Source organism: Budorcas taxicolor, chromosome 7 (assembly GCF_023091745.1).
Source record: "Budorcas taxicolor isolate Tak-1 chromosome 7, Takin1.1, whole genome shotgun sequence".
Lineage (NCBI taxonomy): Eukaryota > Metazoa > Chordata > Mammalia > Artiodactyla > Bovidae > Budorcas > Budorcas taxicolor.
Genome location: NC_068916.1, coordinates 93,126,544 through 93,145,749, shown reverse-complemented (window position 1 = coordinate 93,145,749; position 19,206 = coordinate 93,126,544). Strand labels below are relative to the sequence as shown.

Below are 19,206 nucleotides of genomic sequence, written 5' to 3'. Positions count from 1 at the left end.
GTTCGATCCCTGGATCAGGAAGATCCCCTGGAGAAGGAAATGGCAACCCACTCCAGTACTCTTACCTGGAGAATCCCATGGTGGGAGGAGCCTGGTAAGCTACAGTCCATGGGGTCGCAAAGAGTTGGACACAGCTGAGCAACTTCACTTTCACTTTTCTTTATAGTCCAACTCTCACATCTATACATGACTACCGGAAAAACCATGGCTTTCAGCAGATGGACCTTTGTTGGCAAAGTAATGTCTCTGCTTTTTAATACACTGTCTAGGTTGGTCATAACTTTTCTTTCAAGGAACAAACGTCTTTTGATTTCATGGCTTGCAGTCACCATCTGCAGCGATTTTAGAGCCCCCCAAAATAAAATCTCACTGTTTCCCCATCTATTTGACATGAATAGGGACTGGGTGCTGTGATCTTAGTTATCTGAGCTTTAAGCCAACTTTTTCACTCTCCACTTTCACTTTCATCAAGAGACTCTTTAGTTCTTCTTCACTTTCTGCCATAAGGGTGGTATCATCTGCATGTGAGAGGTTATTGATATTTCCCCCGGCAATCTTGAATCCACCTTGTGCTTCATCCAGCCCAGCATTTCGCATGATGTACTCTGCATATACGTTAAATAAGCAGAGTGACAATGTACAGCCTTGACATACTCCTTTCCCAATTTGGAACCAGTCTGTTGTTCCATGTCCACTTCTAACTGTTGCTTCCTGACCTGCATACAGATTTCTCAGGAGACAGGTCAGGTGGTCTGGTATTCCCATCTCTTTCAGAATTTTCCAAGTTTGTAGTGATCCACTCAGTCAAAGGCTTTGTCATAGTCAATAAAGCAGAAATAGATGTTTTTCTGAAACTCTTTTGGTTTTTCAATGATCCAACGGATGTTGGCAATTCAATCTCTGGTTCCTCTGCCTTGTCTAAATCCAGCTTGAACATCTGGAAGCTCACGGCGCACATACTGTTAAAGCTTGGCTTGAAGAACTTTGAGTATTACTTTGCTAGCGTGTGCTGCTGCTGCTGCTGCTAAGTCACGTCAGTCGTGTCCGACTCTGTGCGACCCCATAGACAGCAGCCCACCAGGCTCTGCTGTCCCTGGGATTCTCCAGGCGTGTGAGATGAGTGTAATTGTGTGGTAATTTGAACATTCTTTTACATTGCCTTTCTTTGGGATTGGAATGAAAACTGACCTTTTCCAGTCCTGTGGCCACTGCTGAGTTTTCCAAATTTGTTGGCATATTGAGTGCAGCACTTCATAGCATCATCTTTTAGAATTTGAAAGAACTCAACTGGAATTCCATCACCTCCACTAGCTTTGTTCATAGTGATGCTTCCTAAGGCTCACTTGGCTTCCCAGTCCAGGATGTCTGGCTCTAGGTGAGTGATCATACCATCATGGTTGTCTGTGCCATGAAGATCTTTCTTGTATAGTTCTTCTGTATATTCTTGCCACCTCTTCTTAATATCTTCTGCTTCTGTTAGGTCCATACCATTTCTGTCCTTTATTGTCCCCATCATTGCATGAAATGTTCCCTTAGTATCTCTAATTTTCTTGAAGAGATCTCTAGTCTTTCCCATTCTGTTGTTTTCCTCTATTTCTTTGCATTGATCAGTTAGGAAAGCTTTCTTGTCTCTCCTTGCTATTCTTTGAAACTCTGCATTCAAATGGGTATTTCTTTCCTTTTCTCCTTTGCCTTTTGCTTCTTGTCTTTTTTCAGCTATTTGTAAGGCCTCCTCAGACAACCATTTTGCCTTTTTGCATTTCTTTTTTGGGGGGAGGTCTTGATCACTGCCTCTTGTATAATGTCGTGAACCTTCATTCACAGTTCTTCATGCACTCTGTCTGTTAGATCTAATCCCTTGAATCTATTTGTCACTTATACTGTATAATTTTAAGGGATTTGATTTAGGTCCTACCTGAATGGTCTATTGGCTTTCCCTACTTTCTTCAAAGGTCTTTCTTACTCAGATTTCACCAAATTACCCTAATAATGCTCTTTATAATAAGATAAAGTAAAATACTGATCATGTATTGATTTCACTTGTTGTATCTTTTTAGACTGCTTTTGACCAGAACATTTTCTAGTCTTTGTGTTTCCCAACATGACACATTTGAGGAATACATCAGCTTTTTGGTAGAAAGTCCCCGAGTTTAATTTTATCTTATACTTCCTTGTAACTAGATTCAAATTATGCCATACCTAAAAAAAAGAAAAAAATAATTGTATAAGATATGATTTTGCAACAACAAATCACATTTCCTGTTAATAACTCTGTATCATTTAACATGATTACTTAATTGTCATGTTTGCATCAAACTTATCTCTAGCTTCCCAGCAGGGGAGGGGGAATGATTCTCCTAGGAAATTTTATCTGTATTTACTAAAGAAAAAACTTGATTTAATTATTAAGGATCTTGTTAATTTTGAATCATAGACTGCTCTAATATTGAATGAGAAAACGTGTATCATGTTCAATAGTATTGATCCACTCTTTTTACAGTTACTCCTGAATACCCACAGAAAGGAAGAAACTTTTTCCTCTCCTTAGATGAACTCAAGTTCTTATCACAGCTAGTAAAATCATTTTTGAAGTTGGAAAAAAATGTCCAGGAGTTGTTTGAAGAAATGTTCTTATGGCTCAGGATACCCAGGAATACTTCAGGTAAAATGCTCTTCTGCACATCTATAATTCTCTCTGTTTTTGCCTCCTGCTAATTGAATCTATACCATTACCTGAAAAAAAAATATATGTGGTAGAATTTAAAAATAAATATTAAGTATAAAGCACAGTGTGAAATTACATTTTTATCCTTTGTATGTTATCAATGGATTAAGAAATTCATTGAATAGTTTGAATTAAGAAATCATCGTAAGTAAATCTTGGATCATTATCTTTAGCTAAAATTAGATCAACTTTTTTTTTTAAACTCAGAGAAGCACAACCTGGCCTATGGAAAGAGCAAGCACACTGGATGATCTAGTAGCACCTTTTTTTGTTGCCAGCAGCCTGATGACCTTGAGCAAAATGTTAGTTTCCTTAGACCACCATTTTCTCATCTTTAAAATGATAGTATAGGACTAAGTCAAGTTTCTCTTTATTTTCTTTCAGAATTTGGTTCTTTAGATTCCAATATACTATGTAGACATTTGAGAATTTGATGATTTAATGAATGTAAAATATTTAAGAGAATGGCTAGCGTATCATAAGCAGTAAATGTGAGTTGTTACCATTGTAATTATAATTATACAATAAGTTGTTTTTTGTTAGTCTTAACAAAATTCTTTTTTAAAAAACTGTGCTATGTGTGTTCGAATACTGTTTCTAACATTAAAGGTAGAATTCAGAGGCACAATGGGTTAAGATATGCTTCTGTTTTCATGTCTATATTTATAAAGATTTTCATACATATCGGAGTGAGTTATCCAAAGTTCTGTTTTACATAATGCACCATGTTATTTTAAGGAGAATAAATGTAAATAGTGGCTGCATTTGCAAAACAAAGTGAGGGAAGCAAGTGATTAACAATTAATCTACAAATTGCAAAACCAACTTCCAAACCTGATTTCTTAGTGAAGAATTACATTTAGTTTAATGTATTTACCTTTGTATTTCTTTGGTTACCTAGCCTAGGTAGATAGTTAGAAAAGTTATAGAACTGGAGTTTACTTTATATTAAGCGTAGCTTACTGGCCTTCTGTGTTTCAGGTTAAGCTTAAATAGCACCATAAAATCATAAAATAAATAATGTAGATCATTTTTTTTTCCGAATTTGGTTGTAGTTTGAAAAAAAATGTAGAATATAGATTTCTGAATCTGACAAAAATCAAATGAGAAAAATAATAAAAACGTAGAACAGATATGAAAATTAAAAGTCAGAATGAAAGGTTAGATTTATTAGGAGGTAATGTGAGCCCTAAGGATCTAGAGGATTCTTAGATCCAGAGGACCTAAGGGGATCTTCTAGATGGAACCGACCAGATCAAAGAGAGATCTGAATAGAGAAATATGATCTGATTTTTTATTGACTTGTTGCTGCCACAAGCAGTTGGCACTTGGTGTTGGTATGCATCCATCATGCCTGGCTAGATTTGGCATCTCTCATCCACATCTCTTGTAGGTCTTTCCCAAAGTGTGGATTAAGAAACAGGGTGAACTCCAAAGTATCTAGATACCTATCCATTTTGATTCATCTTATGTTAGTCTTAGGCAAAGCTCTTGAAATAACTCAGTTCTGAGAACTTCATTCTTCTTAAGGGAAGCATAAATTCAAACCTAAAATTGTATAATAGAGGTATTGTAAAGATATAAAACTTAAATAGCCAAGAATTGAAGGAAAGATTTGACATATACTGATTTCAGGAAAAAGGAAAATAAGAAAAAGCTGATTCAACAGCACTGGATTGAGATCAAGCAGTGTTGAGACTTGCAAATGCCGTGCATGAGAGCAATAATTAGGTTCATTGAATAAAATTAACAGAGAAAATATATAATTATTGCACAATATACTGAGTGAGTGACTAAAAGTTTCCCAGTTGTGTCTGACTCTTTGTGACCCCATGGACCGTAGCCTGCCAGGCTCCTCTGTCCATGGAATTCTCCAGACAAGAAAACTGGAGTGAGTTGCCATGCCCTCCTCCAGGGGATTTTCCTGACCCAGGGATCAAACCTGTATCTCCTGCATTGCAGGCAGATTCTTTACCGTCTGAGCCACCAGGGAAGTCTTACCCCAAATTTGTCATCATCTAAACAGCATGGCAGATAAAAGAAACTTCAGTATCATATTAATAATACTTATTATAGAAAGACATTTGTGGGTTATCAAACATAGTATGTGGAAGGAAATTTGAATGACTATAAGAAATGTCTAAGTATTAGAACATCTTGTGAAATATGTGTTCTTCATTCATATATTTTTGTAACAAAGCCAAGATTTAACCTGACATAACTTCATGTAAATGACTTCCTGAAAAGAATGATCTTGAGGGAAATCTTTAAGAAAAAATTCAAATCTTTTATTCAGTGTAGCCACATTAATCAGTTCTTATCAAAAGACATGGCTTCTTAAATCCCAAAGGAAACAATTTTTGAATGATTAAAAAATCAGATGAATCTTAGGTTATCCTGATAGTTAATGTTTTGCTTAGAAAACTTGTGTTGGGGAGAAGGTGGTTCAGATCAAGTCATTTGGTTTTTGTGTACTTGTTTTGATTGGAGCATATTTTGCTAATAAAGATCTTGGAAGGAGTTGCCTACTATGTCTGTGTAACCAAAACAATATGATGAAAAATAAGGTTTTTTTAATTCCTTGTCCAGATGTTTAAAAAATATCCAGGTGTTTAACATCACACAGAGAAAATAGAAAGATGATTAACCAAATGTTTTACTCTTTTACTTTGATGTTTACTACTATATTGTGTATTTAGCCAAACTGGCAGTGCTTTCAGGAATTTGAATTTGACACAATAGATTTTTGTAGAGACACAAGACATATTTTCTGAGAAAGAAAGGATATTTATTTATGATATTTACTTGCTTTTGTTTGGTCATGATTCTATGGTTTTCTCTTTTGGTCATTTCAGAAAAATGATGTGGCATTATTTGACTGCTGTGGTATCTTACTGTATTTCTTTTAGGTCATCTTATCTTGTGGTATGGCCTCAGGTTTAATTTATGGAGCGCTTCTAACACTCCTTCAGAATAAAGCTGTTCTTCGGGCAGTTCCTCAAATTTTCCAAAGGTGGCATCTGAGATTTATCTAAACCAGGCGGTTTCTTGGCCCTCATTTTTTCTTTAGCCCTAGCAATGACAAAGAGCAATGGCTGCTTCAATTGGATGTAAGAAGAACACTTAGGGTTTGTCTCAGAAGAATCAAAGATTTCAGATCTTCTGAAAGATTGTTTGTACTCTTAGGGGGTCTTAAGAGGGGTCAAATGGCTTCTAAGAGTTCCTTAGCTAGATGGTTACGGGCTTGTATTAGAGAGGCGTATGTAGTTAAGGTAAAGAGGCTCCTAGGGTTTGTAAAGCTCATTACACTAGGACTTTAGCTGTTTCTTGGGCAGAGAGGTCGAAGGCTTCCACATTGGAAATTTGCAAGGTGGCCACCTGGGCTTCTCTTCATACTTTTCATAGTATTATCTCTTGGATGTAGTCTCTTCTACAGATTCAGCTTTTGGTGGGAGGTTGCTTGTGAGCCAGAAAAGAACAGTGAAGAAAAGAAAGACTTGTAGTTCCCACTCAGAGCTGCCAACAAGGCAAGTTGCTTTGTAGTGCACACAATGGGAGCCTATGAAGACCAATTTGGGTGTGAAAGTGGATGTCACAGAGAAGTACTGCCAACCTCTACTCTCTATGAGAGAAAGCAGCAGTGTGGAAGCTAACCAGAAGTGTAAAATGAACCACAGCGAACTCCGTAGGGAGAGGCTGTTCTGCAGCTGGCATCCCTGTGACCCTCTGCACTCTACTGAGGGCCTTAATCTGGGCATGCTCTTAAAGAAACCACTGTTGATTGCATGCAAATAACTATGCTTTAAAACGATGAGCCAAAAAAGGGGTACCTTTTCTAGACAATGTTAATAAGTGTATGGCATGTCCAATATTAATTTTAGATAGGTGAAATAATTTGTTAAATGTTCAAAGAGCTCATAACATTTGACAGTGTCAAATTTTGAAATTGACCATTTTGAATTCCAAACAAAAATAAAAATGCCACAATCTGTTAAAATCATGAGATATCCTACTAGTCTAGATTCAGTGTTACTAATCCTGCCTTAAAATAATCCTTTTGGTTTCTCTGTATAGGATTAAATTTTTAAAAATCTTTTTAATTGGGATGGGGGAAGATTATGCTATAGAGGTTATCATAATTGCTCAATAATTCTTTTTCTCTCTTACTATAGAATTGCTCACCAGCAAAAGAAGTCTTGGGAAGCTTATCTTATTTTTTAATTCATTTTGAAAATAGGCAGATGGTTTTTGTTAACATTAAAGCCCATTACTTTGAGTGAATAAACATAATATATTTGGAAATGAAATGATAAATACAAGATAATTAAACTTTTTTGTGTTTTAAACTGTAGCTACACAGTGACAAATAGTTATTTCCAAGAATAGATCTGTAAAACTTGTACTTTGTATTAATGTTATTTTTCCAGGGTAAATATCTTTTACATCAGTTGTTTTTATGCTCTATCTGTAGAACAGTAAAGAAACATTAAGAATCCAAGTGTTACCTCTTCATGTCATTGACAACTTGATCTTTATCATTTTTTCTTTTTTAAAAAAATATTTTTTGAATAATAGTCCAGGCATACAGTAAAAATTTTAAGCAAGTTAAAAGGATATATGGTTAAAATGAAGACTTTTTCCGATTGACTTGGAAAATCACACAAATCTTGTCATACTCTACAGAGATCCTTTTTTATTAACAATCATGTAGAAACACCTCATATTCAGAAAAGCAGCTGAACAGTTTTCTATTGCTGTGTGTACCACAATCACCTACACCTTGCTCTTGTCCTCTTCATTTTGCTTCCACAATGATGTGGCGTATTTCTCTGAACTATGTCTTGTGTGTCCTCATGTATATCTGGACAGTAATTTTCTAAAGTGGAATTGCCAAGCAAAAAGCAATGATCATAGAGAGGATGAAAAGACAAGACATAAATTGAGAAAAATGTTTGCAAAATACACATCTGATAAAGGTCATGTATCCAAAATATACAAAGAACTCTTAAAATTCAACAGGACAATAAAAAACTCAGATTAAAAATGAGCAAAAGATCTGGAGAGCTCACCAAAGAAGATACACAGATGGCAAATAAGCATATGAAAAGATGCTCAGTGTCATATGTCATCAGAGAAATGCAAATTGAAACAATGAGATACCATTATGCTTCTACTAGAGTGGACAAAACCCAGAACACTAACACCACCAAATTCTAGCAAGGATGTGAAGCAACAGGAACTCTCATTCATTGCTAATAGGAATGTAAAATAGTATATTCTGGACGGTTTAGCTTATAAAGCTAAACATTGTCTTACATGATCTAGTAATCACACCCCTAGGTATGTACGCAAATGAGTTGAAAACTTACATCCACACAAAAACCAGCACATAAATGTTTATAACAGTTTTATTCTTAATTGCCAAAAATTGGAAGTTGTCCTTCAGTAGATCAATGGATAAACTGTGGTACGTCAATACATTGGAATATTATTCAGTGATTTTTTTTTAAAGAGATATCAAGCCACACAGACACATGGAGAACTTAAATACAACCTAAATGTATGTTGCTAAGTGAAAGGAACCAATTTGAAAAGCCTACATACTATACAATTCCAACTATAAGACAACCTGGTAAGCAGAAGTATAGAGACAGTAAAAGGTCAGTGGTTGTTAGGGAGAATACAGAGGAGAGGAGAGGTATTATAGGTGGAGCACAGGTGATTTTCAGAGCAATGGAATTAATATGTGTGATACTAATGGTGGATGCATGACATTGTGCTTTTGGCAAAATCGTAGACCTGCACAACACAAAAAATGAACTCTAATGTAAATTATGGGCAAACTTAAAAAATTATTTAGCTAATAATAATCTATCAGTATGGGTTCATCGAAAAAGCAAGAGAGTTCCAGAAAAACATTGATTTCAGCTTTATTGACTATGCTAAAGCCTTTGACTGTGTGGATCACAATAAACCGTGGAAAATTCTGAAAGAGATGGGAATACCAGACCACCTGACCTGTCTCCTGAGAAACCTGTATGCAGGTCAGTAAGCAACAGTTAGAAATAGACATGGAACAACAGACTGGTTCCAAATAGGAAAAGGAATACGTCAAGGCTGTATATGGTCACCCTGCTTATTTAACTTATATGCAGAGTACATCATGAGAAATGCTGGACTGAAAGAAGCACAAGCTGGAATCAAGATTCCTGGGAGAAGTATCAGTAACCTCAGATATGCAGATGACACCACCCTTATGGCAGAAAGTGAAGAGGAACTAAAGAGCCTCTTGATGAAAGTGAAAGAGGAGAGTGAAAAAGTTGGCTTAAAGCTCAACATTCAGAAAACTAAGATCATGGCATCTGGTCCCATCACTTCATGGCAAATAGATGGGGAAACAGTGGAAATAGTGTCAGACTTTATTTTTTGGGCTCCAAAATCACTGCAGATGGTGACTGCAGCCATGAAATTAAAAGACACTACTCCTTGGGAGGAAAGTTATGACGAGCTGAGACAGCATATTAAAAAGTAGAGACATTACTTTGCCAACAAAGGTCCATCTAGTCAAGGCTATGGTTTTTCCAGTGGTCATGTACGGATGTGAGAGTTGGACTATAATGAAAGCTGAGTGCCAAAGAATTGATGCTTTTGAACTGTGGTGTTGGAGAAGACTCTTGAGAGTCCCTTGGACTGCAAGGAGATCCAACCAGTCCATCCTAAAGGAGATCAATCCTGGGTGTTCATTGAAAGGACTGATGTTGAAGCTGAAACTCCAATATTTGGCCACTTGATGCGAAGAGTTGACTCATTTGAAAAGACCATGATGCTGGGAAAGATTGAGGGCAGGAGGAGAAGGGGACGATGGAGGATGAGATGGCTGGATGGCATTACCGACCCAATGGACATGGGTTTGGGTGGACTCTGGGAGTTGATGGTGGACAGGGAGGCCTGGCATGCTGTGGTTCATGGGGTCGCGAAGAGTCGGACATGGCTGAGCAACTGAACTGAACTGAAGTGAAGTTCATCAGTTGTAACAAATATCCCACCCCAAATTAAGATGTTAACAGTAGGGGAAACTGAGGGCAGAGTGAGAGGAAGTATATGGGAACCTTGTACTTTCTGCTCAAATTTTCTAGAAAACTAAAACTGCTCAAAAAGCTAAAGTCTATTCATTTTTTTTTAAAGTATGGGCATTGAGAGATAATTCTGAGCCAGTTTGTCATATCTATTTCAACTAACAGTATTTTTGTTACATAGAATTGTTTTACAACTTCTCTGTCCTTCTGAAAAATCTCTACCTTGTATCTTTTGAAAAAAAATTCCATATTTTCAATAACCTTATAGTTTCATTTTTCTTTTTTAAAAAATCTGCTTAATCTGGATTTTATTTCAGCATTGAAATTGATCCTTATTAATGACACTATCTTCTGCAAAAAAATACAATAAAACATAAGCCACAGAGAAAGCATTTTAGGTTAAATGGTATAACACTGATGTAAAACCTCATCTGTGTTTTGATGTGTGTTGAGAAATGAAGCAGGATTCCTCAACTGTAGTCCGTGGCCCCTCAAGGACCATGAATGTGTTTTACAAGAGGGCTTGGGGATCTCCAATAGCGTGTGTGAGTGTGTGTGTGTGCACACAGTCATATTGTGCATTTTGGATGAAGTGTTCTGTCACTTTAATCAAGTTCTCAGAAGCGTTCGCAAATCCAAAATGATTTAGAAACCCTAGAGTTGAGGGAAACTTTTCCTCAGAATAAACTGACAAAATTTCTCAAAAGGATGTTATCAACTACCAGATGGAATATTTACCTCTTAAGATAATACTTCTGTGAATTGTATTACTTAGGAATCATTCATAGTTAAGCTTATAGAACCATATTTAGAAAAACCAAACAAAAAAACCCACATATTTTATTCATGGCTATACTTTTCAGGAGGAGCCCTACTGATAAGAATCACTGATATTTGGAAATTTGGTTTGCCCCAGACATAAGGAGAAAGTGCCTCTTATGATGATTAAAATAAAAGAATAATTAATCATGGTGTACCATTCATATATCAAGTCTAAGTGAAACCAAAAGATAATTGCTAAGTCACTTCATATCAAATTAAAGTATAATTGCTAGAACCATAATAGAAAATGGAAATACTTCTTTTGGGCATATTTATTCACTACATTTTGGTATATTTTTTTTCCCATGGAAAGAATTTTTTAATTATAAAAAATGAAAGTCAAGGAAGTATTTCCTTTTTTTAGTTTCCATTTTAGAAGCTAGAGATCATTTCTTATCTGTCTCAGTGTTTGTGTTTTTCCAGTGAATTATTGATAAATTCATTAAGAGTATAACTTTTCTTGATATTCTGGTGTTTATCCACATGCTTTTGTTCTCTTGCTTCCAAATAAGAAATATTAAGGTGTTAAGGAAGACCACCAGCTTTTAAAGCATTACTTTGGAATTTAACTTTTTAAATGAACAAGGAAATTAATATTCAGTTTGTACTCAATTTATCCTACATTATTAACATAAAAATGAATTAATTATTAAAGGATATGATTTTATAGATTATATATACCTGCATGGTACATCAAATATGAATGTAAATAGCATATAAATTCCATCAAGTTGTATGTATAGAAAAGGACTCTGTATTTTGATTCTGTCATTATCATAATGGAGATATCACCCTACATGTTTTGGACTGTGTTCTTTATATCTTGGTGTGTGTGTGTGTTCTGTGGATAGAGCTTTTGTACATAATTAGTAACTTTAACCTACTGATCACAATGGTTTGTTTTTCTTAATGTACATTTGTGTTTGTGTCCTTTTCTATTTCATAGGAATTTTGGAGACATCCAATAGAGAAATTGTAATAGAGAAACCTAGAACAAATGAGACCAGTATTACTTCAGAGCAACTGCTACCAGTAACAGAGGTAAGTGAAGAAAAATGAGTGGTGGTTTTTTATTCATATGCAATAACATTCTCATTTTCCTGTGACTCCATTATGAATCAGAATATCTTGATTTTTACCCTTTGCCACCAAACAAAAACAAAATTGGCTTACAAATTTTGATGAGAATTGGTTTTAGTGGGAACACTGCTCTGTTGCACAGTGTGTTCCATGGAAGCAGTAGGGAAGTGGCGGTAAAGAGATCTTTGTTCTCATCCCAACTCAGGGACTACACCCTGAGAATTTGGACTGTAGACAGTTGTTGAAAAGTGACAAAGCGGTAATTGAAAAGGGAAGGAACAAGGAGAGAATAGTTTGAACTAGCCTCTTATTTTAGTGTGCTCCACAGGTCCCTGTTTTTTCTCAGATCCATCACCACTCTTCCTCCATTCCATTCTGTATTTTAGAGAAAAACATCCTCCGGGTGTTCTTGCTTTCTGCACCTGGGAAGGTTTGGTTAATGAAAAGCACCGAGGGGAGACTGGAGGGTAGAAGCTGGAGAAAATCAGGGGATTCCTCCTGCTCGCTCTGTGTTGGGGAACATCTGCAAGAGTAGCTATGGCCCCTTCTCCTCCTCGCTTCTCCCCACATACAGTCCTCTCTCTGGTTTCTGGTCCACAGGGCAGGTCGGCATCTTTCACTCATTGTGACATTGTGGGATCTTTAGTGGCAGCATGTAGAATCTTCTAGTGGTGACGTGCAAACTTTTAGTTGCATCATGTGGGATCTAGTTCCCTTACCAGGGATTGAACCTGGGCTCCTTGCATTGGGAGCATGGAGTCTTAGCCACTGGACCACCAGGGAAGTCCCTATACATCGTGTTTTAATAAAAAATCAGAGTAGATATTAAGAAATTAGCATAAGGTAATAGAAGCCCCACCAGGGGCTTCCCTGGTGGCTCAGATGGTAAAGCGTCTGTCTACAATGCGGGAGACCTGGGTTCAATCCCTGGGTTGGGAAGATCCCCTGGAGAAGGAAATGGCAATCCATTCCGGTACTATTACCTGGAAAATCCCATGGATAGAGGAGCCTGGTAGGCTACAGTCCACAGGGTCACAGAGTCAGACACGGCTGAGCAACTTTACTTTCACTTTGATAGAAGAAAGGGATTTGATGGTGTGCTCCTTGGCACACAGAACAGAAAACCATATTATTTCTTCTTCTTTCTTGGATCAACTAGTAAATGTTCTGCATTCTAACTGGAATGTCTATGATTCCAAACATCAGATGGGAAGAGTAGAAGTAAGCCAATGATATCCTATGTAAAGAAATAGACTTCTAGGAGGAGATTTGAGTAGTAAATGTTTTCAGTTTTCTTTTTAAGAGCAGCTATTAATGTTCCTGCGTTTCCATATTTTGAAAAGATACCTTCAAGGGTATTAAAATCACATATAAATGACCATGGACAAAGGTAATCATTATAGCACACACACCACCCTCAAAGTCACTGTGACCGTGGCAATTAATGGCAGTTTCCCCATGACATATTTCCTTGAGTGCATGAATGAATGATTTTAATGAATAGGGATTCCCTGGTGGGGGAACAAAAAAGCAGAGTTTTATTGTTGTTGTTAATTTTTATGAAGGTAGGTTCCTTTTCATATTTCTATCATAAACGTGTCTCAAGAAAATACCTATATGGCATAGGACTACACATGCAAAGTTGCACTTAAGAGAAAAGAAACTATATGAGCTGAGTAGATTGGTTGATTCATTTTATGTAATAAAAAGATGAGAGGTTTATCTTTAAGTAGGCCCTATGATGCTAAAGGTCCAAATAAACTTTAGAAAGGATATGAGAATTACATCTTAATTATAGGCTTAATGAGAAGGAGAGCCACTTTTTCTGATTAGGGAGTTATGGAATCATAGAATTTTAGCTCTAGAAGATAAATCACCTTTATTTGTTCAGCATATGCAAAATGCATTAGATTAATGCTTAGTGAGAATTTTGTATACAAGAAAATTAAGCTAATGATCATAATCTCAGTAATTTTAGACTGAAAGGAACTATAGAAATCACTCAATTCATCTCTTTTATTTTTCTGACAAAAACTTGAGATCCAGAGAAATAAGTAATTCAGTTAGAAATATCAAGCCTAGAGTCTTCTGAAGTTGGGGGTAGATAAATTATTGCTGTTAGCAAGATTGCACTAAAGAGGGAAAAGTTTAGTACTAAGCATAGATTCCACCTACTATCCATAATGTATTTATACTTTAGAGAATATTAGAGGGTTTGAGGAAAATATCCATTTGTAAATATGTTGCCACATGAGCCAAAGACCAAAAGAAAACCAAAAATAACACTGGCTTCCATGCCAGCCTTTCCCACTGCCCACATACAGAGCAATGCAAATTATTTTAATTCCTCATTTTCTGGAACAAAAGTAGCGATGCTTACCACTTTATGGGTGGAGAAACAAAATAAAACTCTACAGCAATAAAAATCTAGAAACATGCAGCAGTATATTTTCTCCAAGAAATTTATTTCTTATTGCAATTTTTTTAAGCTTGTCTGGATTTCTGACAGTGAAAAAGAAATAAAAGATTGAATATTAAATGCTGTCTTATGTCACAATACTTGTTAACAATAAACTATAAAAAAGACTATAAAAATCTAATTTAGATTTTATTAAATATATTGAATTTAAAGGTTGCTTTACGTGATAAATAGCAAGTAGAACTTTCAGCTCTCATAAAGATGGTTTTATTGAACTATATTTAAGAGATTAAATTTTGAAAAAAAGTTTTTTATTAAATCCACTGATGAATTAAATTGAAATGTCAGTATATTACTGTGTATAAAAAATGCACATGTTTTGTATATTGCTTTATTCACTGGGTAATATTTTTAGGTTATAAGAATGGCTTTTACAGTTTATCAAAGAATACCTATATTCAACATGCTGAATGAAAGTAATGCTTTTATATCTATAACACTAGAAACACTTGTTGTTAAGATTAATATAACTGAATATAAATTTATATTTCAGGCTACTTTATTAGATTTTGGCTGGAGAAGTGCATTTAAAAAAGTATCTCTTCCCATGGCACATAGTATAACAACAGCCATTGAAGATTTTTCTGCAAAAATTCTCCAAGAGGAACAGAATGAAAGGTTTTCAACTGTGAGCTATGCTTTGGACCTTGTAAATGTCCTGCCAGTTTGGCAAGATAGCTATGTGGTTCCTGAAGCAGACCAACCAAAGAAAATTGCAAAGGCAAGTGTTAAATGAAATCCTTTCAAATTAGATTGGCATATGATATTTTCTTCATATAAACCATTGCAAAGGGAACCAACAGAAAAGTGATGGGATCTCTTGGGAAACCCTTGGCACTTGACCCAGCACCATGTTTTCCTGGTATCCATGGACCACTGTGCTAACAAAAATGGACTCAAACCTGCTGCCAACTTTCACCCCATGAATCTGAAGCAACTAAAGAGAGGGCCTCTGTGACTTCCTGGGGACTTGGGAAACAGCCTGTTTGTGTGATACCTTTGAATGATCGCCCCTCCCCCCAGGAGAAATTTAGGAGGTTGAAGGAGTTGTTGTCTTTTATTGGTTTGGGCAACCTTTAAATCTTGACTTACATCTTAGTAAATATTCCATTAGCATCAGTGTTACATCTTTGTTTTGAGAGTCACAGAACATACTGAGAAAATAGGAAGTTACGGAAATGGAGAAGTATAGTTATTCAGTATTAAGTCTACAGTGGGGTCAGCAACTCATCACTGAAATGTTTTTGAAAGAGAGTTTTCAAAAGTGGCCTTAATCCCCCACTGCCACCTGAAGCTCCAGTACATTCCCCAGAAACACTGTTGGCCTCTCTGGAGAAGAGGCAAGTGAGCCTTTTCATCCATCCATCCATCCATCATACCTCCTTTGCCATTAAGAAGGAGTAAATTCATAATAACTAGTGAAACGCTGAGCGCATCACTCCTAAAAGCTGCTGACTCTATCAATAAGAAAATGCTACATGAGATTGTTTCTGATGCCCGTAGATTATTTAAGTTAAACTGATACAGCTTCATTTATATGTGGTGATTAATTTAAAAAAAAACACTTTTATGACAGTTCAGCAAAAAAAAAAAAAAAAAAACCAACCCAGGAGTAAGTCAAAAATAATGTAATCATGGATACATACTTTCTGAGTTCAATTAACTACAAATAAAAGTATTGTCATGGAAAGCTATTTCATGAGTTTTTCATAATGTCTCTCTGGCAAGCATAAGGTTTGAAGTTTATATGTAGAGAAGTATCATTTTGGTATTTCTTTATTTGACATAAAACATTTAACTTTCTGCCACTGAGACATCGATTATTATGAAATTGTGTCATTATATTTATGTTTGATGCCAAATTCATTATTTTGGAATTTAGTCTCCCTGTACATAAATTACATGGCACTGTCAGAATACAAATAACTCAGTGCTACCTTTATTTCTCCCTAGTTTTGTTCTGACATCATGGAAAAACTTGACATAATGCTTCCACTGGCTCTGGCATGCAGAGATGATTCTTTTCAGGAAATTAGAGCAAACTTTGTGGAGGCCTGTTGTAAAGTGGCAACAGCTGTCCTGGCCAGGCTGCAAGAGAGAAGCAAGGAGTTTCCCTCCAGAGCACCGCTGAAAAACCTGCACACTCTGCTCTCCACGGCTGTGTATGTCTTCCAGCATTTTATGCAATATGATCGTGTGATGAAAGAAAATGCTAAGAAGTGAGTGTCCTTTACACTAAGTTGATGGCCCTGCTTGCAGTATCATCTATCTTTGGATATCACAGAAGTGGAATCTTGAAAATGGTATTTGAGAAGGAGAAAATAATAATAAACATGAGGAATTATTTTCATTTGTCTTGACTAAGAAATGTCAAAAAGGTAGAGCATGGGTTGTATTAAACCAGATACACAGGTAGCAAGAAGGATAGGTATTCCTTCTGAAGGCCCACTGGGATGACCTTTGCATTTCCCAGACTCTCTAGTCTGAAGGAACTATTTTCAGCATGCTGTTACGATGTGACCAAGCAAAGCCTTTCCATTCCACAAGACCCGTTATACAGATTACACTGAAAAGGAAAATAAACTTCTCCCTGTCACACAAAACAATATTTGTGGAAAATGCCCTTCTGTTTGGTTCCTAGACCAACTAGACCATAGGAGCTGGCCTAGAGAAGAGTTGCATTTCTGACTATTCTTGTGACCAATGTAAACATATCTCAGAATGCCCATTTCATAGACGCTATCTTTCATGTGTGAAAAGGAAGCATTGACAGTCTCAATGCTCATGTATTTGTGGTCCAGAAAGACCAAATGTTTTCTGGCTAGAGAACATAAATGACCAGATGTATAATCACATGGTCTATCTGGCTTCTCTTGTACTCTCTAGAAGACGGCATGGCCTTTTGCAAAGACGGCATGGCCTTTTGTCCAGTGTAGACTGGACACTCCAGTGTGCACCCAAGAATCTAGTCTGTATTCCTTATTCAGCCTTTGCAGTCCTTTTCTAGTAATAAGAGGAAGCATAAGAGAGTGTACTAAAAATAGCTAGAGATAAAAGTAAATTTGGCTTGATGTAGGATATAACTATGATATTTCTTTAATTCCCTGAAGTAGGCAGATGTTGTGATTCATACTCAGATTTATAAACAAAATGTGCCAGCAATCCCTTTATTTCTGTAGAATATTGTAAAACAGTTTATGAGATAATTGACAGCTACAGAATTACAATTTTTAAAATAAAGACTGTGTTTGTGGGACGTGTGATAGCTTTATAAAAGTTAGTTCTGACAAATGCATGTTGTTCTCTGTAATAACGATAACCTAATGCCTAAATAATGCACTGATCTCTAATAATAGGCTTACAAAGAATACTTTGATTTTTGAATGATGTATTGACAATGCAGTTTGTCTCAAGTTGAAGCGCATATTTGCGGAACAGCAGATGTACGTTTTCAAAGGACTTGCAAAACAAAGACCAGCTTTTTTTTTTTTTTTTTTTCCTTTTTGGAAAGTGAACGTGGATGCAGACTTCAGCATTGGGAGGAAATGAATGATTGATATCTAATAATCAAAACCATTTGTAGTACTGGAGATTGTTACCTCCTACTGCACAGGCTTTAAATCTCTGTCTCTTTGATCATTCCCTCTGCACAGACCCATATTCCTGGTGCCTATCCAACGATACCAGGAATTCATCAGCAGTCTGCAGTTTCAGGTTACGGACTACTGCGTCAGAGTTTGTGCTACAAGCATTTTACAGGACGCTGAGAGCCACCATTGGGATGACTACAAAGCTTTTTATGAGGTGTGAAGTTACGTTTACTATCCCTCCTTTTTACACAAATATGTTTTGCTGCCTACCTGCTTTCTGGCTAATTAGAAACATGAGCTTGGCGTTACTAACACACGAAGGCTGTGAGGATAATATTTTTTAAATATTGAATTTATACTTGGAAGAACACGGTTCTTAAAAACCTGAAGTAATTAGAACACTCCTTCTGCTTAAAAGTAAAAATAACTTAATTTGAGCTGCAGTGTTTCTGTGCTATATAATAGTTGGAATGTAATGGGATACGAGTAAAATTCAAGGAGAAAACAATGCCACAATATAATACCGCAACCTTGTATTGTTTCCAAAAGGATCAGTAAGAGGTATCCTTGCACTTTTTTCTTGTTATATATTTCCATCTGTGTTTGATAAAGATTTTTTATTAAACAGCTTTATTCTTTTTATACTTGTTTTCCCTTCTTATTGTGTGTTCTTATGAGTGTGCTTTAAGACCCATCTGATCATTTATAGCTTACCTATTTTCATTTAACCCATGTTTTGAAATCCCAAATTTCGACTGAATCAAAGCCTAATGATTCCTAGTGCCACGAAAACCTGGATCAATTAAAATTATTCATCATTAGGCTTCATTAGTTCCCCTTCCTCTGAATCCCATTGATTACACATAAACCACAGTATTTGAAATCCCTTGAAGCGGATTTCAGAGCAGGGTGAAACATTTATAATATCTTAATCAAGATAATCAACATTTTCAAAATGTCATCATCAAGCCCACCTTCTGTAGTTTTTCCAACATATGCCTTCCTCCAAATTGAAGCTTGTGATTTTGTTTCTTGATTGTCCTGCTAACTGTAGAGTATTGAGAAAAACAGAGTGGAGTTTTATTCAGTGAACTCACTGCTGTCACCTTGCTGACACCATGGCTCCATTTATGCCTGGGTTATTATCATAATAAATGTTGTCACAACAGAGACGAGCAGCTTAGAAGCTTTTTAAAAGGGCTTTCCACGTTTTCTAAGACCATTTCATCTCTCCTTTAGAGGCCCTTCCCAGTTACCTTTTCTCTCTGCGAAAGCTTCTATATAGGGTGTTCCAAACCTGACGCACTTCAGACAGCAGCCAGCAGAATGAAAACGAGAAAGTGGTACGGTGCAGCTGGTAGCCTGAGATAAGAATAAAAGTATTGGTCTCCCCTCTCCTGGCTGCGTCCCAGCTCCCTTATTTGCCTTGAGGTA

General features: G+C 36.3%; 1 protein-coding gene across 1 annotated transcript in view; it reads left to right on the top strand.

Annotated features, from left to right (window-relative positions):
- Positions 1-19,206, top strand: part of KIAA0825 (KIAA0825 ortholog) — a 395,975-nt gene that overhangs the window by 84,036 nt on the left and 292,733 nt on the right. Inside the window, exons 5-9 of the mRNA XM_052644057.1 lie at positions 2,501-2,662; positions 11,570-11,664; positions 14,676-14,903; positions 16,136-16,401; positions 17,836-17,986. Coding sequence (XP_052500017.1) covers positions 2,501-2,662; positions 11,570-11,664; positions 14,676-14,903; positions 16,136-16,401; positions 17,836-17,986 — 902 coding nt within the window. The remainder of the gene's footprint in view (positions 1-2,500; positions 2,663-11,569; positions 11,665-14,675; positions 14,904-16,135; positions 16,402-17,835; positions 17,987-19,206) is intronic.